The sequence below is a fragment of the Zymoseptoria tritici genome, chromosome 4 (assembly GCF_000219625.1).
Source record: "Zymoseptoria tritici IPO323 chromosome 4, whole genome shotgun sequence".
Classification (NCBI taxonomy): domain Eukaryota; kingdom Fungi; phylum Ascomycota; class Dothideomycetes; order Mycosphaerellales; family Mycosphaerellaceae; genus Zymoseptoria; species Zymoseptoria tritici.
In genome coordinates, this window is record NC_018215.1 from 1,117,107 (window position 1) to 1,140,622 (window position 23,516).

General features: G+C 54.7%; 10 protein-coding genes across 10 annotated transcripts; 5 read left to right on the forward strand and 5 right to left on the reverse strand.

The window, feature by feature from the left end:
• Nucleotides 1-202: 202 nt before the first annotated feature.
• MYCGRDRAFT_92473 (uncharacterized protein) lies at nucleotides 203-559 on the reverse strand (the record flags this gene model as incomplete). The annotated part of the gene is made up of 1 exon (XM_003853423.1): nucleotides 203-559. One exon carries the CDS (start codon nucleotides 557-559, stop codon nucleotides 203-205), a length of 357 nt encoding a protein of 118 aa, XP_003853471.1.
• Nucleotides 560-1,179: 620 nt separating this feature from the next.
• On the reverse strand, nucleotides 1,180-2,571 carry MYCGRDRAFT_104114 (uncharacterized protein; the record flags this gene model as incomplete). Its single annotated transcript, XM_003853422.1, has 2 exons — nucleotides 1,180-2,218; nucleotides 2,292-2,571. The coding sequence occupies 2 exons, from the start codon at nucleotides 2,497-2,499 to the stop codon at nucleotides 1,923-1,925; spliced, it is 504 nt and encodes a 167-aa protein (XP_003853470.1).
• A 3,007-nt stretch (nucleotides 2,572-5,578) lies between these two features.
• Nucleotides 5,579-6,747, reverse strand: MYCGRDRAFT_41112 (uncharacterized protein; the record flags this gene model as incomplete). Its single annotated transcript, XM_003853421.1, has 2 exons — nucleotides 5,579-6,514; nucleotides 6,610-6,747. 2 exons carry the CDS (start codon nucleotides 6,745-6,747, stop codon nucleotides 5,579-5,581), a joined length of 1,074 nt encoding a protein of 357 aa, XP_003853469.1.
• Nucleotides 6,748-6,990: 243 nt separating this feature from the next.
• On the forward strand, nucleotides 6,991-8,218 carry MYCGRDRAFT_70969 (uncharacterized protein; the record flags this gene model as incomplete). The annotated part of the gene is made up of 3 exons (XM_003852895.1): nucleotides 6,991-7,128; nucleotides 7,189-7,630; nucleotides 7,723-8,218. The coding sequence occupies 3 exons, from the start codon at nucleotides 7,097-7,099 to the stop codon at nucleotides 7,840-7,842; spliced, it is 594 nt and encodes a 197-aa protein (XP_003852943.1).
• A 937-nt stretch (nucleotides 8,219-9,155) lies between these two features.
• Nucleotides 9,156-10,769, forward strand: MYCGRDRAFT_109061 (uncharacterized protein; the record flags this gene model as incomplete). The annotated part of the gene is made up of 3 exons (XM_003852896.1): nucleotides 9,156-10,310; nucleotides 10,370-10,604; nucleotides 10,755-10,769. Coding segments are annotated over 3 exons (834 nt in total), but the record flags the coding sequence as incomplete, so codon positions are not given.
• A 1,208-nt stretch (nucleotides 10,770-11,977) lies between these two features.
• MYCGRDRAFT_104117 (uncharacterized protein) lies at nucleotides 11,978-12,800 on the forward strand (the record flags this gene model as incomplete). Its single annotated transcript, XM_003852897.1, has 1 exon — nucleotides 11,978-12,800. One exon carries the CDS (start codon nucleotides 12,335-12,337, stop codon nucleotides 12,767-12,769), a length of 435 nt encoding a protein of 144 aa, XP_003852945.1.
• An 817-nt stretch (nucleotides 12,801-13,617) lies between these two features.
• Nucleotides 13,618-14,471, reverse strand: MYCGRDRAFT_41318 (uncharacterized protein; the record flags this gene model as incomplete). The annotated part of the gene is made up of 2 exons (XM_003853420.1): nucleotides 13,618-14,279; nucleotides 14,351-14,471. The coding sequence occupies 2 exons, from the start codon at nucleotides 14,469-14,471 to the stop codon at nucleotides 13,618-13,620; spliced, it is 783 nt and encodes a 260-aa protein (XP_003853468.1).
• Nucleotides 14,472-14,867: 396 nt separating this feature from the next.
• On the reverse strand, nucleotides 14,868-16,481 carry MYCGRDRAFT_70971 (uncharacterized protein; the record flags this gene model as incomplete). Its single annotated transcript, XM_003853419.1, has 1 exon — nucleotides 14,868-16,481. The coding sequence occupies one exon, from the start codon at nucleotides 16,386-16,388 to the stop codon at nucleotides 14,868-14,870; it is 1,521 nt and encodes a 506-aa protein (XP_003853467.1).
• Nucleotides 16,482-17,063: 582 nt separating this feature from the next.
• Nucleotides 17,064-19,027, forward strand: MgBGL3 (putative beta-glucosidase; the record flags this gene model as incomplete). The annotated part of the gene is made up of 5 exons (XM_003852898.1): nucleotides 17,064-17,179; nucleotides 17,232-18,016; nucleotides 18,210-18,603; nucleotides 18,675-18,752; nucleotides 18,883-19,027. 5 exons carry the CDS (start codon nucleotides 17,112-17,114, stop codon nucleotides 19,025-19,027), a joined length of 1,470 nt encoding a protein of 489 aa, XP_003852946.1.
• A 3,668-nt stretch (nucleotides 19,028-22,695) lies between these two features.
• MYCGRDRAFT_41050 (uncharacterized protein) lies at nucleotides 22,696-23,130 on the forward strand (the record flags this gene model as incomplete). Its single annotated transcript, XM_003852899.1, has 1 exon — nucleotides 22,696-23,130. One exon carries the CDS (start codon nucleotides 22,696-22,698, stop codon nucleotides 23,128-23,130), a length of 435 nt encoding a protein of 144 aa, XP_003852947.1.
• Nucleotides 23,131-23,516: the final 386 nt, after the last annotated feature.

Consider the following 23,516-nt stretch of genomic DNA (forward strand, 5'->3'; position numbering starts at 1 on the left):
ATTCCCTCTCCTCTCTTTCCCGACGAGCCTTCCTATCCGCACATGACGGCGGCAACCAACCCGACTTCCTCCACTCCGCATTTGGAAAAATCCCACTCGCCCAAATCAAGGCGAAAATGTGGAACATGAACATCACGACGACGAACACCAGCGTGGCGAAATCCCAGAACTCAGCGTCCTCGCCCTTGCGAAAGTGGCGGATTCAGGTGAGCATGGCTTCGCGATGGCATGGCCACGTGTCCCGCCTCCCGGTAAGCTCTTCCATCTGCGCGCAGGTATTTGGCACGAATTGTGGGAATAGTGTCAGCTCCGTTCCGTTGGTGTAGGGAATAGGTACACGGAGGCCGGAGTGCATGAGGAAGTTGACGAAGAACGTGATTATGTAGAATATCGTTGGCTCAGTTCTCAGAAGGATACGTGTGAGGCGCGAGTTCATATCGTTGTAGACAATGAGGATGATTGGGAGGATGATTGAGAGGATGCCGCTGAGTATGTATTGCCAATTCCAGACTTGGAAGAGGATGTAAGCGGGCCAGGTGGTTAGGAGAGTTGATTGCATCTCTGGTATATCGGTGACGGTCCTGATTGAAGAGTAGTCGTCGGTGGGTCCGAGGCAGCGATGATCGAGTGGTCAACGGCAGATTGAGGAATGTTGGAGTTGTCGGAGTTCGCAAAAATCCGGTAAAGGAGTACACATGTGTGAAGGTCGCCTTTTAATGGCAGGCCGAGAATTGACTTTTATCTTGGTATACTTAGGTAGCAGTGCAATGAGCTGTGTGCCATGGTAAGCTTGTGTAGGACCAATGGCATTGATGATAGTATGACGGCCTGCGTACCATACTGGACCTGATGAGTAAGGTTCCAGATGTACAACCCAGCGATCGAGGGCAGAAGAGAGCAAACCATGCCGTCGATCAAATGGGCCGACAGCGGGAGTGACCTGGTCCAATGGCCACCGGAATGTTGTGATTGTAAACGAATGGCAAAACATGGTGGCAGATAGTCGGTAGGCGAATGGATGCAGCAAGCCTTCGACCATTCCACCAGCAGTACAGCAGTGAAAGTCGGGGTCTGTACGAGGCAGTTCGTAGGTCTGACTTCGGAAGGTGCGGTCTGCGGCAGACTATGGTCGCCCTGTACCCAAGGAAACTTGGTACTCCCGTTTGCGAATCCTGCGGCGATGGATAGAAGGAGGGCGGAAACAGGTGGTTGATAAGGAGAGTGCACAGCCATCGCCGAATCCACGTTTGCGGAAGCAGTATTCGAAGCCCGAACGCAAACTGGACCTAAGCGAGTGAGATAGGTTTTGATGGATCCCTGGTATACATGACCCAGGCAAGCGAGCGTCAAGGTTGGAACTCTCAACCTGGCGACGCGTTGCGGCGTTGTCCTGCTTCATCTAGCTCAAGAAGTTGACCTTCTTGTATTGGCGATTTGGCCGGAAAAATCTTCTCGCTCCCCTCGGTGATCTGCATATAACAAGGAGTCCTGCCCCGTTAATGTCTTTGGAACTGAGCCTGCTTCCTCTAGAGAAGCGACTGACACATGCGAGCGGACCGACTCGCCAAGATCGACCGGCAGCGCGTTGTTGCCAGCCAGGTGTGAATGCAACGTCCGGCACCTTCTCGATTCACCAAGATCCACCACAGCGACGAGCTTCTGCCAATCGCGAGCCACTGGCCAGCCACACGCGGGAGGGCATGCCGACATAGATGCAACCCAGACCTTTGCATGCAGCTCGCCCTCCTCAACGAGTGTGAACGCTCAAGTGTGTTTCCACCGTCCCGCCTTTTGAGCGCTGCTCTCGAAAACCTGTATATGCCAACGCCATGCCTCGTCTCGTCTTTACAACCCGTCCACCCGTCTTGAGAAACGCCGCGCTATGTCAAATCCCACTATCCGTTGTCCTATCTCTTCAATCCTTACTCTTTCCTATCCTTCGGCTTAACCTGCCGCCCTGTCTCCAACGCCTTCAACTCCTCCGTCTTCCTTTCCTTCCTCCACCACTCCTTCCAAAACTTCTCGTCCTCAGCCCTCTTCCGTTCCTTCTCTTCCCTCTGCCCTTTGCGCTCCTCAATCGTATTAAACCACTCTTCTCTCGCGGCGTCGTGTTCGGCTTGTGTGGCGTGTTGCAGCATGCAGGCGTTCATGGCTTTTTGGGAGGAGCGGCAGGAGAAGGTGGCGGTGAAGGTGTGGGCTGTGCAGCAGGATGCGAAGTCTGAGGTCGTAAGGTGTCAGTTGTGGCTGTTGAAGACGAGAACGAGCATGAGAGGATGGGAGGAAGTGCATACCACGGACTTCATCTGCACACTTCATCCGGACTCGTTTGAAGTATAACTCTCTGACTTGTGATTCTTGGCTGGCGGAGAGAGGGAGAGGTGATCGTTTCGGATTAGGTTGTGAAGGCGTCGCTGCGTTTGTGCCAGGAGGTGATAATGTCGTTGACGATTGTGATGCTTGTGTCGGTGGTGATGATGATGAGGCCATTATTGCGGCCATTGACTTTTGGTCGTGGACAAGGCGGGCGGTGTTCGTGAAGCTGTCCCGGGCGATGAGTACTGCGAGATGTCTGCGGTCCGTGAATGAGGTGTCAAGGCGTAGAGTTGCGTTTGAACTTTCGGAGAGCTTGGAGATGGAGGTGTCGTCGATTGGGATTTGGGGGCCAGAAATCGCTCTGCGCTTGAGTGCCGATGAGGGTCTGGACTTCTCTTTCATCGAGCATTCGCAATAAAATGTCCAGCGCGCACATCAAACAACACCGGAAGCTATGAATATGTCCGTTGCGCGCAGACCACATCGATCATGGCTATTGACAATGTACGGACAACACGCTCAGCGGAACGCTAAGAAAGACAAGCAAAGCATTGACAACACATATTCTACAACAACCCCCCAATCCCTCCCATTCCAATCTTCTGTTCCAGTTCTCGTCCAGCAACCTACATTGCCCTCCCCATCTCCACCATCTCCTCCTTCACAGCTTCAACCCTCCCCTCTGATCCTCCGGCTGCACGAGGCGGACTCTCCCTCGTCCGATAGCTAGGCGGCCCTCTACTCATCCACCCTCCCTCCCCAATCGCCTCTGCATACGTCGGACTAGGCAACCTCTCCTCTTCAATTCCCGCATCAAGTCTAGATCCCGTCGGCGAAGGCGCCCAATGAAGCAAATCTGGGTCGGCACGAACGGAGGTACGGTAGTGGCCATATGCTGGTGGAGGAGGAGGAGCTAGGATGTTCTTGTCTGCGAGCTGATTTGATGGAGCAGGAACAGTGGGTAGATGTGTTGGCGGGAGGATGTCGTTTTCGTGGAGGTCAGATGAGGACGAGAGTGTGTGCACCTGAATCGGCGCCGGCGGGATGAAATGTCGTCCTGAAGTATTTCGGACTCTGACGGGGATGTTGATACAGGATCTTGATTCGATATGTCCACTTTCGGTAGCGATGGCGTTGCGAGAAATGCTACTCGATGGGTTCCCTCGAGGATGGGAATGAGAGTGACCAGGTCGATGACGCCGGAAAGCGTGGCCGGAGATGTCGCTTCTGGAGACGAGATCGAAGCTTGGTCTGGAGGTGGCGCGTCGCTTGCGGGTGCCGATGCAGAGCCGTAGAGCGGTGTGGGCGAAGAGGATGACGGCGAGAATAATACCAAGAACGAAGAGGACGTGGAAGGTCGTCGTTATTCCGGTGGCTGTTGTGGCGATTGAGATGTCTACGAATGTTAGCAATGTTGCTCGCGCTGATATCGTTTTGGGGCCGCGTATGACCGAGAATGGACCGACTTACAAGTGGCAACGAGCGCTCCCAAAAGCAGGGCCGCAAGTACGCAAAGCAGGACTCTCGAACACGCCGCCTTCTTCGCTGTCCGCCTGCCACGATGGCTTTGCTTCTGCGATCTCCTCGACCCACTTCCCGAACGCTGCTGCTGGTGAGCCTTCTGCTGGGAAAGAGATTCCACGGACAGGTCGCTGAGATCAGGGTGATTCAGCGCTGCCACTGCTCGTCCATTGAAGAGGGTCGATTGATAATGAGTAGATCCATTTGCCTGGCCAGCGGTTTGGTATGTAGCCGCGGGAGGCGGGATCTCGAGCGGACTGCTTGTGTAATGCGTCGGCGTAGAGACTGAACTCAACGGACCTGGCTGAATTTGAGCGGGTGGAGAGGTCGGTATGACAATCGGGGAGAAAGCTCCAGGTCGATTGCGTCCGGTCACTGGCCGAGCGGGCGTGGTCGGCGAACTGGCAACCGACCCAAAGACGGAAGTTCGCAGAAGGTTCCGGACGTTGTCTTGAACGCGAGAGAGGCGCGAGGGTCGTTCGTCTTGAATGATGCCGGCTTCTAGGGCGCTCGTGTCCGGAAGTGGAGAGGTGGGCATGGCGGCCAGTGTGGTGACGGAGTCCTTGTTGTGGTGGAAGAGAGGGAAAACTGTGACCATTGCCGGAGAGTGCAGCAAATGAGAAGAAGAGAATATGTACAGCAACGGAAGTAACCAATGTCGGCGGAAACGGACGCTCTTCCCTCGCACTAAATCTCCTCGTGCATGCCACCGACGCGTGAAAGAAAGGAAAGAAGGAAGGAAGGAGCTGAACGGAAATGAAGTGTCCAAGTGAACAAGACGCAAGGAAATGCCGGAGGTCATATCAATCGACATGTTCCATCCGGCAAGTGACTTCCACCTTGCCTACAGTACCTGTCGCATACTCGCAGCCAGCCGAAGCCTCGCCCTCCATCTGTCGCACAACCTCGACATGCCATCCGTCGAGCCATGCATCCTAGACTCAGCATACGTCCACTCCGTCCTCAAACATCTGCTTCAGCATCTAGCCAAGGAGAAGTATCAGTGGCCATGTTTCATCTGCATTGTGTAGATTTGCAGCAACTCTCGCAGCGAAAGAATTCCGTCCACCTATGCTGATATTCAAATCTGAAACGCCTTTCACCGAACTGCAGATTCGACGCTACTATCCGCGCTAGCGTCCCTCCGATTACTTCTCAGCCAATCATTCGCGCTGGGCACGGTTGATGTGAGAGAAGATGTGGGAGTACAAGAATCAGACGAGGAAACCATTGGTAGGAGAACCATCTGACAAGTTATCGGGGAACGGAGATCTGGAAGGTGATTGGGGAAGTTTCAGATATTGCCTCCTTCTCCGAGCCACGTGACGTCGATTACCAGTGTCGACCTCACTTCTATTACCTTAGCTTCCATCCACCTACCTTCCTGCACACATGGAGTGAGGTAGGGAGGTATGTATTCAATGTACATAGTGCTGGTATCTCGAATATGTCTGGAACAACGGCGACGGTGGGCATGTCCGATTGCTGCCATGTGGTTGACCGGGTTGGTTGGGTTGGAAAGTATCGGAGCAGAGCGTGCAAGCTTGCGTCCAGATGTTGAACCACTTCCACTGCAAGTGGGTAAGTCCCTGCTTCAAGGAGTAGCGAGACCGCTTCCTCGCAAACGTGGCGCGGAGCGCCATTTGCTGAGCCTCTTCGTTTACTGCAATGCTTTTCGCTGGCCAACGGATCCTCGCATCGGGTAAGATTTCGAGTCGTCAACAGATTTTCCGTTTCACCACATCTACCGCGGCAGCTCTCCCAGCAACAACGACCGATCCGTACTAGCACTCAGCACCATCGACCCATCCGGTGATATCCTCACATCATTCACCGTCCCCTTATGCCCAGGCAACTTATGTAGCATCTTGCCCGTCTTACTCTCCCAAACCGTCGCGCTTCCATCTCCACCTCCCGCAGCTATCCTCTTCCCCTCCGCGTCCCAACTCGCCCTTACCAAATTCTTCTCCAACCCCACATTCGCTCCATCAAACACCCTCACCCCTCGCTCCTTCGGCGCAAACGGCCGCACATCCCACGTCCGCACCGTCGAGTCGAGGGCGTAACTCAACAATTCTTGACCGTCGGGCGACACGGCGAGGGAAGTGATGGTGTCCACGTGCCCGGTCAAGGTATATTGGACTTTCTTCATCCGCAGATCCCACACTTGGATGTCGTTGTCTATACTTCCCGAGTAGCACTCGTTCCCTGCTTCTGACAGCGCGATTGCGGTCACCGGGTATTGCGTCTCGATGTATTCAATCGCGGCTTTGGCGCGAGGGTCCCAGATTGATATACTTCCGTCGTCGCTTCCGCTGACGAGAAACTCCTCGCCGCGACGGGACACGTCGAGGCAGTTGATCACCTCTTCATGTCCGACGTGTTTCCGTATCCGCTCGCCTGTTTCCACGTTGAAGGATGCGACTGTTTTATCGGCGGAGGCGGAATAGATGACTTGACTGTCGCGCGACCAGTGCAGGTCGAGGATGGCGGATTTGTGGCCTGAGAGGAGGCCGTAGTTGGCGCAGTCACCGGTTGTGTTCCAGAGAAGGATCGACCGGTCCATGCTACCGGAGGCGATATGTGCACCGTCCGGGGAGAAGCGGCCGCAGAAGACTTCGGCCGTGTGCCCTGTGAGTTGCATGACGGGAGATTGTAGGTTAGATGCATTAGAGTAGGACTGTTGGTTGTGGTATGGTTAGTCTTCATGTTCCCTTCTTCATAATGCTGCTTTAGCTCTGCTCCCTCGCGACAGAGATGGAGTATTCTGCTTACCCCTTGTATGAGTGCGCTGCTGCCGCCATTGGTCCTTGTCAATGCGCCGCCATTGAGGTCTGCATCTGATTTCTGTCTCTTGACCATTTGTGTGCTCCCTCCAAAGGACGAAGACGCCGCTCGCTTTTCGCCGGACATTGTGGGAGTAGATTCGAGTAGTCGGATTGGGATTCGTGTGGTTCGGCGTCCAGGATGTCTCCGTTTCTGTGCTCAATGCGATGTGGTCGAGGTGTTTCTCCAATTCTTCCCAAGCTTGAACTTTGAAGAGAGCTCCACCAAAAATCCGCGGCCCGCAGTCGCGCATCGCATCGTGCGTTGAACTCCACCAAAGCAAGGACGTTGATCGCACTCCACTTCTTTGCTCTTCCTCAGACCACAAGAACATCACCGCCACCTCGATTATCCCGCAAGTCAGGTCATCAGCAGAAGGCATGAGGTGAAGTCGACACCATCCGCGTCTTCAATCCCGAAGCGCTGAACCCTCATCATGACTTCCAAGGCAGCCCGTCTGGGTGAAGAGTGAGAGCTCCTCCCACCACTTGCTCGCTCAAGTCCACAGCTAATCAGTCCACCTCCAAGAGTATGGAAAACCCGCGTCGAGAAAATCTCCTCCGAAGTCGTCACCCTCACCTACGGCACCATCGTCGCCCAACTCTGCCGCGACCTCCTCCTCCCCACCTCCTCCACACAAACCGACTACGCCGCCGTGAACGCCGAACTCGACCGCATGGGCTACAACATGGGACTCCGCCTCATCGAGGACTTCCTCGCCAAGTCCAACACCGGAGCATGCGCGAATTTGAGGGACACGGCAGAGATGATTGCGAAGGTCGGGTTCAAGATCTTCTTGAATATCACGCCGACGGTCACGGGTTGGACGCAGGATGGGAAGGGATTTGGACTTGTGTTTGAGGAGAATCCGTTGGGGGATTTTGTGGAGTTGCCGGACGATGGGAGGGCGCAGGGGGAGTTGTGGTATAGTAATGTGCTGTGTGGGGTTGTGAGGGGTTGTTTGGAGATGGTGAGTTTGCTTGCAATGGTATATTCCGGGAATGGACTGGAAGGAGAGGGTCTCGGGAGTCGTGAGGATGTTGTGCTGACGATGATGGACAGATTCAAATGCAGGTCGAGGCGAAGTTTGTGAGTGATGTGTTGAGAGGAGATGATACGACGGAGATGAGGATCACGTTGTTACGATACATCGAGGATGAGATGCCGCCGGACGATGAGTGATAGGGAAATATGCTCTACAGCAACGACGAATTCGACGGCCTTGGAAACATTCTCGTCAGTTGGCTGCATCGATTCCGCCGATCAAAGGCCACATCGATACTGGGTTGCTTCAAGGCGTTGCGGAAGAGCTAAGGAGCATCACGATCATGGCCGGCCTCCATCACTGTCCACATGAGCTCTCAGTGCCGAATGGAGCACATTAGTCCACGAACTTCAAATGCTCTGGAAAGTCGGTCGATCATTCCTGGTGCCGAGTCGAGAATGATTTCTTACCTCAAGCGCGATGCTTCAGAACATTTGAGCATGCGAAAACAAAGTCCATCAACACTTGTCACCAAGCACCGGGCGGCGCAAGAGAGCATGTTTTGATGGTGGGACAGATAGTCAGGCACAAAGATGTCGGCATGACTCGACTTGACACGAACGATGCCGGAAGCTGGGGTGACAAGTAACGGTGTACCTCGAATGAAGATGGCGATCACCGCGAAGGAGCAGGACTTGTGGTGATGTTTGCGAAGACACACTTAGAAGTCATTCACGTTGATGAGCAGATAGTCGAGCCTAGGAGAAGTCGGCGAACTACAAAAGCATAGCTTGTCCATGCATGAAATAAACCTTCGCGGCACATGGTTCTTAAGCTCCGAGCCAACCTGAAGCAAGCAAAGCACATTGACGGACCCACGCCACTGATCGAACTCGTCCAACACGACAGAATAATTACAATGACAAGACGGGAGCGTAACACGCACTTCGGACTTAGCAACCTATCAGCATCCCGGCTGGCGATCATGTGGTCGATGTAGGAGCGGTCTGTCGGTGCCAAGCTTCTGGCCAGCTCACACGGCAGTATAACGTGAGGTAAGGCTGAAGCTTTCCAACCTGGGGAGGCGGTGTCGGGGTTTGAAGGAGTGCGGATGAGGATAGGAGAGCATGAATATCATAATACTACATCGAATACTAAGGTAGACTGTGCACTGAGAGAGAGGCGAGAGAAGCGGCGGTACGTATCATTGGATACCTTACGACCATTATCGTTGATGTAGGAGTACGGTACGGGGCCTATTGAATTTCCAGGTTGTTGTATCGGCCGATAGAATACCAGATGGGAGAGGACACGCCGTGGGATTATTGAGCATCTCTGGCGATAGGCCATCCCTGATGAGTAATTTCGATGGTGCATAGTCATCAACATTGACCCATACCAATATACACACTCCTCACATTGACGACGACGCGCGAATGGTTGACGTGAAGGAAATTGTCGACAATCTCATCATTTTCTCCGTCCGAAGTTCGAGGTGCAGAGCCGCCCCCAGCCCAGGTGATTTTCGAACCCGACGCTAAAACCCGCCCGCTCTTTGGGTGCTGCACCGTCCGACTGCTCTCGCGGAAGATCCTCCACCATCACCTCACCTTCTCACTACCCGACCGACCACTGCTGCTCCCGGCGCTGATCCAGAGTCGCAGAAGAGGGCACTTCAACTTCTCTTTATTCCATATTCACTTACTCCTCCCTCGATACCACGACCTCCTTCACGCTCACGCTGCACAACGCGACCGAGTCTGGCCGTCCCATCCAAGCCGACCGACCGACCGGCGAGAGTTTCATCACCGCCGTGTCCCAACCACCAACCTCTTTCTCCTGCACCAGCACCGCCGACGGCACTCTCAGCGCACCGCCGCACCACGCCAGCGTACTCCTTCGCGAACATTTCGTACAATACACGCTCCGCGACACCACCCACCTTCACCTCATCTTTGCGCGACCGAGTCCACTTTCGCGTCCGCCCCGCCTCTTACACCCCTACAAGTGGTTGCGCTACGTAGCGCAACCCGGGACACGTCTCGACTCCCACTGTACATCATTCAAGACTCCCCCGCAGCATGAGCCAGCAACATCAGATGGCCATGGGCGGCATGGGAGGGCCCGTCGGAGGAGGTTCCGCCCAGCCCGCCAACGCCGGCACGCCCACCAATTCTGCCAATGTCTACTCCGCCGACGCAGTGATCAAGAAACTCAACACATCCATCTACGAGTACCTCCTCTGTAATGGCCACTACGAGGTCGCCCGCGCCTTCCACAAGGACCTTCCCATCGAAGAGAGCGTCAAGCAGTCGCCGAGCCAGCGGAACAACCAAGCAAATGGCGCCGATGGGAACATGGACATGGACAGCAAAGAACACGTCAACATTTCCAAGCGGCCATCGGATCTGCCCGCTCCACATACCATGTCTGGAGAAGACGGTCCGTTTCTGCAAGACTGGTGGTGTCAATTTTGGGAGTTATATCATGGCAATCGCCAGCGAGGCAAGCCGACCGTATTAAACTACGTCGGTCAGCAGCGAGTCGCGCAAAAGGCTCGCACGGCACTGCTCGTGGATCCCAACGCGATGCAACGCGGGTACAGCATGATGAACAACGGCATGCCCGGGGGAGATATGAGACAAGCCGTGTTGAAGAATGGAATGTGAGTGGACTGAATGAGTGGAGACTTTGACGGCGATACATATTGACACCTCAATCCAGGAACGCACAGCAGCAACAACTCCAACAGATGAAGCTGAGACAAGCTCAGGGTCAGGGTAATCCCATGCAGGGCAACCCAATGGAGCGTCAAGGTTCACAGATGGATCAGCGTGGATCGGGCTCACCAAACAACGGTGACGCCCCATCGCCGAAGCGTCAGAGGCTCGACGGCAACATGCAGCAAAATCCGCAAGCACGACCCGGCCAACCCGGTCAAGGGCAAGGCGGCAATCCGGTGGGTTCCCCATTCAACCCTCCACCCTCTATCGAATCCCTCCCCGCATATACCCTTCAACTGCTCCGCGAGAAGAACCTCGATCCTAGCATCATGTCCCACGAGCAACTCCTTAGCCTGTCCGCACAACCTACTAACATTCAAGTAAAGTCGATGGAGGTGTATTCGCAGTCCATTCAACAGCAAATGCAGGCCGCTATGCAAAAGACGGGTTCTAACGGCAACAAGGGAATGTCTCAGAATCCTCAACTCGGCCCCGGCGGCGCCGCGCACTCGAGCCCGATGAGCCAGCAAGGCATGGACGGCAACTCCTCGGAGTTCTACGCTCAGCAGCAGCGTATGGCCATGCCGCAGAACGGCGTTCCTGGCGCAGCACCTGGTCAGCAAGGCGCCAACAATGGCAATCACGCTCTGCAGGATTACCAGATGCAATTGATGCTCCTTGAACAGCAGAATAAGAAGAGGCTGTTGATGGCTCGACAAGAGCAGGAAACTCTGGCGCATCCTTCTGGCGGACCTCCCGGCGGACCACAAAATGGCGTGCAGTACGCTCCTGGCATGTCTCCTCAAGGTGGCAGAGATGGCCAGCCACCGCAGAATCCCAACGACATGCAGCGCGGTACTCCGAATATGAAGAAGGCAGACATGTCCCCGAACGGTGGCGATATGACTGGCCGTGGCTCCCCGGCACCAAACATGATGGACCCCAGCGCGATGAACCCGGCCATGCGACAACAGCTGATGATGCCAAATGGACAGATGATGCGGCCGCCATCTTCTCACCCAGCTTTGCAGGGCATGACGCCACAACAGCAGATGGAGATGATGCAGCGCGGCGCTCTGATGCAGAACGGCGGGTGGCAGGGTCAACAACCACCTCCGGGAATGATGCAAGGTCAAGGTCAACCTGGTCCCGGTGGCCAGCCCGGCCAACAACCGAACATGACTCCACGACAGGGAAACATGCCTCCTCCGCCTGCTCCTCCTGCTGCAACAGGTGGAACGGGACCGAGCAGTCCTGCGCAGCAGCCACAGCCTCCGACGCCGGTTCAAGCGAACAAAGCCAAGCCTGGTGGGAAGAAGGACAACAAGAAGGTGAGTCTGAAGATCGCATTTGTGAATGTACATGAACTAACGTGTCGTCCAGGGCAACAACAAGAAAGGCCCAGCAGCCGCTGCATCCAACGACACCACCGATCAGCCTCCCACACCGACTCCACCTCCGCCAGTCACGCCAAACAACGCCGCCTCCTTCAACCAAAATAAATCTCTGCAAATGCCCAACGGCGGAAACCAACCCGGTGGAGGTCCAAACCAGCAGCAACCCCACCCCAACGCACACAATGTCCAGCAGCAACAACAGCAGCAGCAACAGCAAAATCAGCAAAACCAAGACATGGGCGTCGGCGCGCCATTCGGCGATCTCGGCGGCGATAGCCAGTTCAGCAATATGGATTTCGCGGCGCTGGACTCGGGCGATGTACTGGACAATTTCGACTTTGACAGTTTCTTGAACAACAATGACGAGGGCGGCTTGGGCTTTGATGCGAACTTCGCGTTCGGAGATTCAATCGAGACGGATATTTAGGAGATTTCTGTTGATGAGTGGTCGAATCATGCTTTTGATGATGGGTGGGAGATGGATGGGCAGCGAGTTTGAGAGTGTTGACATGCCTTTTTTGTCCATCGAGTGAAGGCAGCGTCGCTATACTGCGACATCCACGGACCGCATGCACACGCCAACACTGCGGTACACGACGAGGACTTGCATCCTCACGCCAACATCGCGCCACGCCGCCATCAAATACCACATCCGCTACAAGCGCATCGCATCCTCCAATTGGACTGGACTCATATCGTGCCCTGCATGCTGCACCGCAACGCAGGCCGGGCACGACTGGTCGAGCTCCACGCTTGCACACATTAGGAGATGTGCACCTCCCAGTTCCATCCTGCAGTCCGGAGGCCCTCCTCGCCATTACCGCGTCGATCACGATGCACACGTCCTCTGCCGGACGAAGGATGCCGATTTGTCTCCTACGCCTTTGAATACAGCCGCTCGCCCCGCTCCGTGGGGTACTTTCTTTTTTCCACTGTATGTTTTATCTCTATACCCCGAACCCACAAATCTCGAATGGGAAACGAAAGAGTTTCTTTGTACTTAATCTCTGCTTTATTCGCGGATTGCTGGATGATGGCGTTCTTGTTTTGAGAGAGCCGCGGAGGACAACGAGGACCATTCGTTCACCTGCCTGATCGGATCGGTAAGGGACGCCGTGAGGATTGGCGTTCGGCGCATTGGATCTGTGACTACGGACACGGATGGAGACGGAGGGAGAAGGACGAAGGAGCGAGAAAAGAATTGCGCTGCGTTTACGCTATCATTTTGCTTTTATCGTCGTCTTCGAACGACGTGGGATTCAGCTGCAGGGAAGGGGGCACATGTTGTTGGCTTGGGCGAGGATCGGTAGCTTCGAATCGACTCTGGTATGAATATGGGTATAGGAAATATATTTGTTTTGACCTCTGCGCGTGTGGTTCCCCCCTTTCCCCATCGTTCCATCGCCTCGCTGTCTGTTGGTCTCGTGGGTTGTCTGCTTGGTGGGCGAGGGGTTCCTTTCAACGTTCACGGGCACTCGGGTGACGGTCTCGGTCTCTCTTACTGCGGCTGTTCAGTGCTCCTGACCGAACGTGCCAGCTTATGAACCCGTCTTGCTACTGCAGGGTAGGAAAGAGGGACATGCTTCTTGTGCTCGACGAGCTCTACGTTAAACCGGTGGTCTTACTCTACTTGGCTGGATGTCTGGCGTGAACTACGATGTCACAGCTCGGTATGACACACGACGGGTACAAATACTGGCAAGCCACAGTCTAGACACCAGACAGACGAAGGACTGAACCTCGCTTAGACTAATTTTCTACAAGACTCGTCATGATTCCATAAATCGTACCGTAAAACGCTAAATCAAATCTCAACTCTTCGCTCATCTTCTCGATCGCCCACCACACACCCTCACGAATCAACCCTCTGCCTCTTCGCCACACTCCCTCTCAACTCCGGCGAGTCCGGCATCTCCTCATCATCACCGCCGGCCATCCCATCAATCTCCGTCACCTCCCACCTCACGCTCATCGTACCGTCCCGCGAAGTATGCCCGCCCACCTGCCTTTTGATCCGTCCGAAACGGCTGTGCTCGACGAGTTCTTCAAAGTAGGGGATTCCGCGACTCGTCATGCGGTGCGGTGGGCGGGTGGACGTAGTCCTGGGAACCATTGCGTCTGGCTCTTCTTCGGCGGGGGTTCTGTCCGTTCCTTCTGTTTCGTAGGCTGAACTGTCGTCCGAACTGCTGTCGGGGAGGATTCCGAGTTCTTCCAACCGTTCTAGGCTCTCGTCTTCCAGAGATCCCAGGGTGACGTCCAACCAATCCTCACTTCCTCCTGCTCGGTCCTTGATCTGCGTTCCTCCCTCTTCCCAAGCCGTCAAGTGCGTCCCGCAAAATCCGCAAAATTGTCTCCGCACCGGCGGATCGGTAATCTTCCTCGATGAAGCGGGCGTGTGGAAAGTGCGTTTTATCGCCGAGTGGGACTCATCGGGAAAGAGCGCGTGCGTCGTGCTGTGGTAGTGGGCGAGGGGAACGCGGAGCCAGGCTGTTATGGGAGTTGCTTGGGTGCGGCCTGGCGTTCAAGGAATCATCAGTGTTGAGCAGGCAAGTATCGTTTCTCAGCAGTCTCGACAGAACGCTTACGGTAGGATGTGCTGTTGTCGAAGAAGACTTGTGGAAGAGGGGAAGAGGTGCGGTTGACGAGAATGGTGTATTGGTTTCGTTGGCAGGCGCAGGAGCCGAAGAGGTGATTCGTTTCGGACATTGTGCAAGTCGCAGTGGAGATGTTATGAAGAAAGAGGGAGTGGATGATTGGCTTTGTTTTTGTTGTGGGTGAGGTCGCAATGGTGGAAGTCGCAGAGAGGTCCGAGAGCTTTGGAGCTTTCGACGGCCTTACGTCATCGTTCATGTTTTGACGACGACGGCGATGTCGGAGATTCGACGGCAGAATTGATGGAACATTCGATCGATGTTTGTAGTACTCGGCAGCTACAATCCGCAGCAAGAACATTGTCCATGCACATCATGCTCAATTTTCATTCACTCAAAGTGTACGCTAAGGTACCACGCTAAGCAACAGGAATCGCTTCTTACGGAAGTCTCGTCGAAGTTCGAAACGCTAAATGACCGATATACGCTATACAATCCTCACCAGGCAACACTAGAATCCAAGAATCTCATTCGCCCTCGCCATCACCTTCTTCTGACCAACCGTAAGCCCACTCTCATTTCCATCCCAAGCCTTCAGCCCGAAAGCCTGCATCCCACGATCCGGATTGACTTTCCTCACATCTTCCAAGCCCGGTCGTCCTACATGCTGCGACTCTCCAATCCCGCCTCCAAAGTCCGGACATGGCGTGCCGTTCAAAAACGCTTCTCTCTGCCTCACCACAAACGCAGCATTCGACTCCGTCAACGGACACGCAGGAATATACAAAACGCTGCTGTCCGACTTGCCGGCGTGGACTTTGTCGACCGCGTGGATAGTATCGCAATGCCAGCTAACGTAGTCACCCGGGTTGACGCGAGGCATGTGTACCATTGAACTGGGTAGGTTGAGGTGCGGGTGGAGTTGTGCGTTGAGTTCTTGTCCGTGGCCGTACGAGGCGCCTTGCAGCCAGGAGGTCTGGGTGGCGTCCAGCGTCCAATTGTTCGGGGCTAGAAAGGCTTCTTCGTAGGTCTCGGATGTTGGGTCTTGAGCTAGTTTCTTGGGCGAGAAGAATGGTCGCAGTAGGTAGTATGCTGTGGCACGGCTGAGGAGTGGGTTCACCAGTAGCGTTCCTTCGTATGGACCGGTCGTGCTCAATGACAGCCAGCCCTGATACATGCGGAACATGCTGCATGCACCAACGCCTTGGTAAAGATCCGACACGACGGGTATTCTGCAGCTCGACTCCCACGGATCATAGTTCTCCCAGTTTCCTTTCCAGATCTCCTCGTACACCTTGCCTCGCCCGTAGCCATCCGGCTCCCATCTCTCGCACGATCCACCGTCAACATGTGGTCCCAACGCAAACTTGGCATCTCCCGGCATGCGCATTCGTAGGCGATCAGCGTAGATCATCGGGTGGCTGGACGAAATTAGAGCGTTAGGATCCCTTGAGTGCCAGAACTCCATCAAAAAGCGCTGGGCTTTGATCAGATTCGGATTTGAGCGGGCTTTGATTTGTGCGGGAGACCAGTACAACTCGTAGACTTGCGGATTGTCTGCAGGAAAAGCTTTGGTGTGCGGATTCGCTTCGAGGTAGGCTCTCAATTCGTTTTTCAGTCCCAGCGCATCTTGCTGAGGTATAATATTGCGAATAACAGCAACGCCTCGCTTCTTGTGTTCTGCTCGAAACTCCGGTGAAGCGTGGTCAATGTCCTGGAAGTCGATCTCTGGGATGATCCGAGATCCTTGCTCTGCTATCAGAGGTATCTCCTCCCGAAGAGAAGCTAGCAGGCGGTTCCAGGAATCGTATAGGGCCTCTTCGTGGCCAGCAATGAGTTGAGCTTTGAGGTCTGCGAACCGTGGCTCGAGCGGCACGAATTGCTGGCCGGAAAGCGAAGCAAACGCATCGGAGATGTCACCTTCACGCTTCTGTACTGCTGCCGTTCCAGCATTTCGGATGATGTATGGGGGAGTGAGGCGCTTCGAGGCGCGAATGCCCGCTCGTACGCTGGGAGTCAGCAGAGATGCCATGGTTGTTGAGAGGAGCGAAAAACCGGGAATGAGATGGTAGTGGACTATCACTTGACCTTCGTGGGTATTGTTGATACTTATCCACTGCTCGAGGAATCTCACTCTGCCCATATGCCGGCAGTCGCCGCCATGATGTTGGTTGGCCGCTTCGAAGAAGTCGAGGTTGGTGAGGTGAGGCGAGCGGCAGAGCCCAAACAAGTAGCGATGCCGCCGCCAAGATGGCGGCTTTCCCGATTGAGAGCGGAATACGCGGAATCTCGAGAGCCGTCTTGAGCTTTGACAGAACGTCGACACAAGATAGTGGACATGTATCTCTCTGGCAAGTCGACTGAACGGACTCCTCTTATGCAAGATCGAGCAGTTCTTTCTCTCCACTGCCGGTATAACTGATCATCATCTCTTGTGGCGTCAACCTCTCTCTCCGGCTATACGCGCCGAATTGCCGACTGCTGTATGGTACAGCCTATATAGGCTGCAGCTGTCAACACCGGCTCAATGCAGACCTGCCGGGGTCGCGTACGCTGCTTAACGAAACGTCATGTCGACCTTACTGCGGTGAGACTTGCACCGTGTCGGCTCAGTGTTGAGGTGGCAGAGATATATAGGCTGTCGGTCTGTGTGCTGGGTGCCATTGACTGGACCAACTGATTTTGTCGAAGACAGGTCGAAAAAGGAATTTCCGTTTCAGCAAGCTTCCTCTCTTGATTCCGACTTTCCGGCACGATGACTTCTCCTCCTCAGACTGAGCTTCGTCTGCCAAAAGATTTTCTCTGGGGCTATGCCACGGCGAGGTGAGTGGAACGAACAACAACAGCCTATTGAGCACACTGACCGAACGACCAGCTACCAGATCGAGGGCGGTACCAAAGAAGGCGGCCGTGGTCCCAGCATCTGGGATGAGTTTTGCAGCAGACCGGGAAAAATCGCCGACGGCTCGAATGGCGATGTTGCGTGCGACTCTTACCATCGCTACAAAGAAGATGTGGCTCTGCTCAAGCAGCTTGGAGCCAAAGCATATCGTTTCAGCATTTCTTGGTCTCGAGTGATTCCGCTCGGAGGTCGCAATGATCCTGTCAACGAGGAAGGCCTGAAATACTACCAAGCTCTAGTGGAAGAATTGGTTGCGAACAACATCACTCCGATGGTGACGCTCTTCCACTGGGATCTTCCGCAAGCTCTGTACGAACGATATGGAGGTTTCCTGAACAAGGAGGAGTATGTCCAGGACTTTGAGCACTACTCCAGACTCATGTTCAAGACCCTGGGGTCTCAGGTCAAGTATTGGATCACCTACAACGAACCCTGGTGCACCTCCATCCTGGGCTACTCGACCGGTTTCTTCGCTCCAGGCCATACGTCGGATCGGACCAAGTCTTCCATCGGCGACAGCAGCACGGAACCCTGGATCGTGGGGCATCACATCCTCATCGCTCACGCCGCCGCAGTCAAGATCTACCGGGAAGAGTTCCAATCCAGCCAGCAGGGTGTCATTGGCATCACGTTGAATGGCGACTGGGTGGAGCCCTGGGACCCTGCTGACTCGAAAGATGTTGAAGCTTGCCAGAGAAAGCTGGAGTTCTCAATCGGGTGGTTTGCAGACCCGATCTACCACGGCGACTATCCTGCAAGTAAGCGAACTCGTTTCACTCTTCACTCTTCTTCTTCTCCCCGTCAACCACTGCATGTCGTGCATGGCATGGCACGGCATAGCATATGCACTGCATCGGCAGCACGTTAGCGAACAGCTGCAGCAAGCACTCAAAAGACTCATATACCCTGTCCACAACCATGAGATATAACTCACCACCCCTCGACTTACAGGCATGCGAAACCAGCTCGGCGCCCGCCTCCCCGCTTTCACCCCCGCCGAGCGGGACCTGATCCAGGGGAGCAACGACATCTACGGCATGAACCACTACACGGCCGACTACGTGCGTTGCAATGACCAGGATGTCCCGGCCGCCGCGGATGACTTTGGAGGTCACCTCAGCACTTCCAAAACCAACAAAGCCGGCGACAGCATCGGGCCGGAAACTCAAAGTTTCTGGTTGCGGCCGCATGCGGTTGGGTTTAGGAAACTGTTGGGGTGGATTAGTGAGAGGTATGGACGGCCGGTGATATATGTGACGGAAAATGGGACGAGTGTGAAAGGCGAGAATGATTTGAGCGTCGAGGAGATTTTGGAGGACGAATTCCGGGCGGAATACTTTCGTGGGTAGGTTCCTCTTCTGATCAGTCGTTGAAGTGACGTGGTTGATGGATCTAACGTGCATTGCTTCCGGACAGGTACATCACGGAGATGGCCAAGGCTGTTGCGATTGACGGGGTAGATGTCAGGGGATACATGGCGTGGTCGCTCATGGAGTGAGTTTGTTTCCGCTACCCTGCCTTCGTTCTGCTGTCCCTTTCCCGCTAGACACTTCGTGTGTTTGAGTGGGAATGGTGGAGAGGAGGAAGGGTTCTAGACGTGCTTGGCTGACATCGGGTCCTGCAGTAATTTCGAGTGGAGCGAAGGGTATGAGACGAGGTTCGGCGTGACGTTTGTGGATTATGCCGGCGGCCAGAAACGCTTTCCGAAGAAGAGCGCTCGAGTCATTGGGAAGTTGTTCTCTTCGCTCTGTCGAGACTCTCGAGAGTGAGTTAGCTTCATAGCAGCGAGGGTTTGATGAGATGCGCCGGGAGATTAATGTTCATGTTCTGGGCTGGCCGGATGTAGATATGACCGGCAGCGGCGTGATTGTGACTGATATGACCCGAGATTAGCGTTGTGAGTGGAAGAATGATGGGTCGGAGCGATCCCTTCCCACTAGTCTGGTGATATCTGCCGGTGCCTGTCTGTGGTTGTGCGTATATGTCCAGATGTACAGATGTACAGATGTATCGTCGTACTTTCCAATGCACATCTGTCTGAAGCTCGGATCGCATGCGGCTTGCGGAGAGAAGGCGGCGATGATGCTCGTGCTCCGATAGTGTGGTTGCTGGTTGTTACAGGCCTTCTGATATGGATGGATCAAGGCTTGGGGAAGTTCGGAACGGAGATCGATGTTCCTTGTTCCATGTAATAGTGGTGGCCAGGACATGATAGCGATCGTGGATGGTCGTGCGTTTATCTTTGTGATGAGCTGGAGCTTCGATCAAAATAGCTGTGATAACGAAACGATCTTCAGAGAATTATGATGCAAGATGGTGAACTCAGTCTTTGCGAAAGAAAGAGACGTACTCGGCGTCATTCGTGTAATCGCCTCTTCGCAGACCATCGGAGAGTTCGTTTCAGGTTCGTCTCGAAACCTCTCAGACGGATGTCTACGAGCTGCATACATGCCCAACCGTTATGCGCTAGCACAATGCGTGGTAATCCGTGGCTGTCATCAGCTATACCGATGCAGGTTGGCGAGGAATCGGACGGCTCGATTGGGTGCTGAAACAATAGAATGTAGAACCAACCACGATCGTGCCGTGGTTCTATGACCTTGCAGCTATATGTGAGACTGTGAGTGAAGCGGACGGACAAACATTGAGTAAACTTTGACGAAATGCCGCCTTGAAGGACTTGCATGTCGTGGAGCATCCGACCGCAATGCCGTGGCAGTCTGTCGGAGCTTGCATTCCGCTCATGCACCTGCATTGCAAGCTGACTTGGTCGTGTACACCTCGTTGAGTCCGCAAGAATCGACTCTTGTCGCGGTATCCAGAGAGCGGTAGGCGATATACGACACGCGAGTATGCTTGCCGAACAATACGGATCGTGATCGGCCGACAAAGAAACATTAGCTGCCTCGGTTTGAAACATGGTCCTCCCTGTCGGTACTCTTGAAGACGGACTCATCTGTGGACTCGGATTGCCGGGTTCGCATGCATATCCTTCGTGCAAGAGTATTTGACATCTTGACTCCCATTACATGCCAAAAAGGCAGGTGCACAAGTTGTAGCGCGTAGCAGTGCGCCATTGATGTCGCGAGGCGTTCGGTTATGAGGGAATGCGGTGCCGGTCGAGCCCCATCACGTTCGGCCGCGAAATTTGATCAGGCTCGAGGGAAGGTCTAGCCTCTCAGCTGCAAGATGGTGAGCTTAAAGTTTTGGGGGCGGAAATCGATTGCTTTGGTCATATTGACGAGTGGAGAACAGCTGCCCGCCATCTTCTAGGCAGCTCGTATCACGCACATGGCGTCCGAACATGGCGTCCAGAGGGCAGACACGGTCCGATGTCAGATCCGCGTGACGAAGCGTGGCGTTCGCGGTATAAGAGCACCGCTTCTGCTTGGAACGACATATAGATCGTGCCTCGATGTGGTTGTTGTTGTCGAGAGAAGAACCCCTGTATAGTCTGTGCAGAGAAGGCACCGGGCACTCGGCGCCGCCTAAGGATTAGCTCATCACACGGAAGAGGCTACCTCCTAGCTGGGTATGGGGCGATCCGGGTGGTGGTGAAACGATCGTGATACTCGCGAGGAGATCCAGGATGTGATGTAATGCAAGACAATGACTCGCGGGCGGAGAAGCCGGAGAAGAGGAAAAGCAACAAGTGGAATCTCGTGGGCACGGCTGGTCGTAGCGTCCCGGAGACTAGCGTGGCCAGGCGCACAGCGGCGCGGAAGCTACCTGGTACCTTAGATCTCGGTACAAATCATCAAATGCCCTGGGAAGTGAGATCTCATCAATTCTCGGCGAGGTCCAGCCGAAAGCGGGTCCCCACCGAAAAACGTCGCAGCATTTGCCATTGGTCCTTCTCCACCCCGCCTCCACACTCCCACATCATGCCGCGGCAGTGCACGAAAGAGGCCATATCTTCGGACGAGCGCGGCCGTCCCATCAGGGTGAATATCAGTACCGAGAGAATGGATCGCATAAAGGACGACGTACGGGCAAGTCCTAGAGCATCACAACTCATCGCCGAGCCAACAGCGATCCGATCGCTGCTCATATGCCACCATACGCCGCTTTTGGCGCGGGCTGGGCCTCTCGGACCACGGGGAGACGGGCAAACCTAGAAGCAAGGCCAGGCCGAGGATTCACAAATTGACGTCGAGAATTGGACCCCTCTCTCTTGCCTTTCCCCTCCTACTCTGGCTCTGCCAACGCTGGATCGTGGCTCTGATGTCGTCTCCGTCAGCCTCTTGCTGACATTTATTGTCTCACCCCAAGCAAGCCTCGGGTCCTTGCGTCCAGCCGGCACACCCTCGCTCCACACCGTGATCTGCACTCCAGATCTCAACGGGTCCGGATTGTTGGCAGTTGCAAGGTTACCAGGAAAGTCGCCGGTATTGCAGCTGCCACTTCGCATGGGAGAGCTGTTGGGAAGGGGTGAGGTCCTCTTAACAATCCTCGACTATAGCCTGGTTGTTCTCACGAGTAAGTGGTCAGCGTTGTTCCTGGCGATCCGGAATTTGGAGGCTGTGGTGTTTTGTGGTGGCTACCTGTCACCATTGAGGCGCTCCCAATCGGTATAAGCTCTCGTTTCTGCAGCGATGTGCCCTGCCGGCGCCGCCACAGACATCCTTGTCATTCGACGATCCGCGCAGCTCCCGGGAGTATTGTTCCCAAACGCTTATCCCAGCACATAAGCTGACTTTCGTCTGGGATTCGGTCTACGGGTCTAGATTTAGGCTCCATTAGCGCCACCGACGTTGAAACGCAGCGAGAACCTTCATCTTCGCCGGCGCATTTCACAGACTGGTGAGTGGGAGCGGCAGGCGTGAAGGGATAGGCCTGTGCGCGTACCTGCGCTCCGTGCTCCCGGCGAGCTATGCCGCCTGCACGAGCACATGCAGGCGGCAAGGATGTTGGGCTTCGACCGGCTCGAGCTGTGACCGCATCGATGAATCCCCGGTCCCTACCGTACCCGCCTGGCCATTGCGCACCACTGTCGCAACTAAGGCTATAGTCATACGCTATTAGGAGCAGCATCTCACTCAACTCCCGCCCGTTGGTGTTATTGCCTCTCTTTTCTGTTAATACTCCACACCACCGCGCCGCAAAACTCCAATGCTTCTTGGAAGGTTCATAAACCCCTTCGATGCTGGACTGAACACACATATACTCCATCCGTGAACTCCTCGTCTGGTCTTCCTGACTTCCAAAACATCCAAGCTCCATCATATCCACTGCCGGACCAACCGCACGGCCATCATCACCAGCCGTGATCGATTCATCCCTCGACCTCAAACTACCCATACATCATCAATTGATACGCCATTGCATTGAGACCGTTGTCTCCCCGTCGCTACCATCAATGACGTGCGTTATTTCCACCGGACCTTGGCACCATTTCAACGACCACGTTCCATGGTCACCGATGAACTCCGACACGATGGGCCATCCTGCCTTTGACTCCAAGCCACACTCCCAAGGATACGTTTCCGCAGGCTCCGACACCCGGAAGTCATCCTCCAGCGGTGGGAAGAAGCGCGCCTCCCGCGCAGGAACCAGGAGCGTGACTACCTTGTCCGCTGCTCAGCTGGAGCGTAAGCGTGCCAATGATCGGGAAGCCCAGCGAGCCATTCGCCAAAGGACCAAGGACCACATTGACCACTTGGAACGTAGTATGAATGACCTCCGTGGTACCCAGGAAGCCCATGAAAAGATTGCACACATCGCCCAACAACGGAATCGTGAACTGGAAGACGAGAACGCCTACTTGCGAAGCAAGCTTCAAGAGGCCGGCGTTCCTGTCAACCTTCCACCACCTTCTGAAGGTGAGTCAGTGGCAGAGATGAACAGCAGAACAAATGTACTGACTTTATGAACTCAGCTCAACGACAATCCGAAGCAGTACTTCTACCCTTGCCTTCAGTATCGCCTTTGCAACGCCAAAGTCCGCACTCCACACCGAGCACTCACTCCATGACAACACAATCATCCAACTCCCGCCATGGATCATGGCAACACCAAGTCTCAGGATTCGGACCCAATGCCAGCGCTCCAATGACCATGCCAGGTGCCGTATCAGTTGCAAGCGCACCGAATGTGACAGCCTGGAGATCAGAGCATCCCATGCCAGACCCGATGAGCGCGACCTCTTCATCGTCATACGCACCGAACGATCGAGTCGAGTGGCCGGCCAACGGCGCACCGTACCAATACGTAAACCAAGACCCATCAAGATCACAGCAATACGACTCTGCTCCTCTT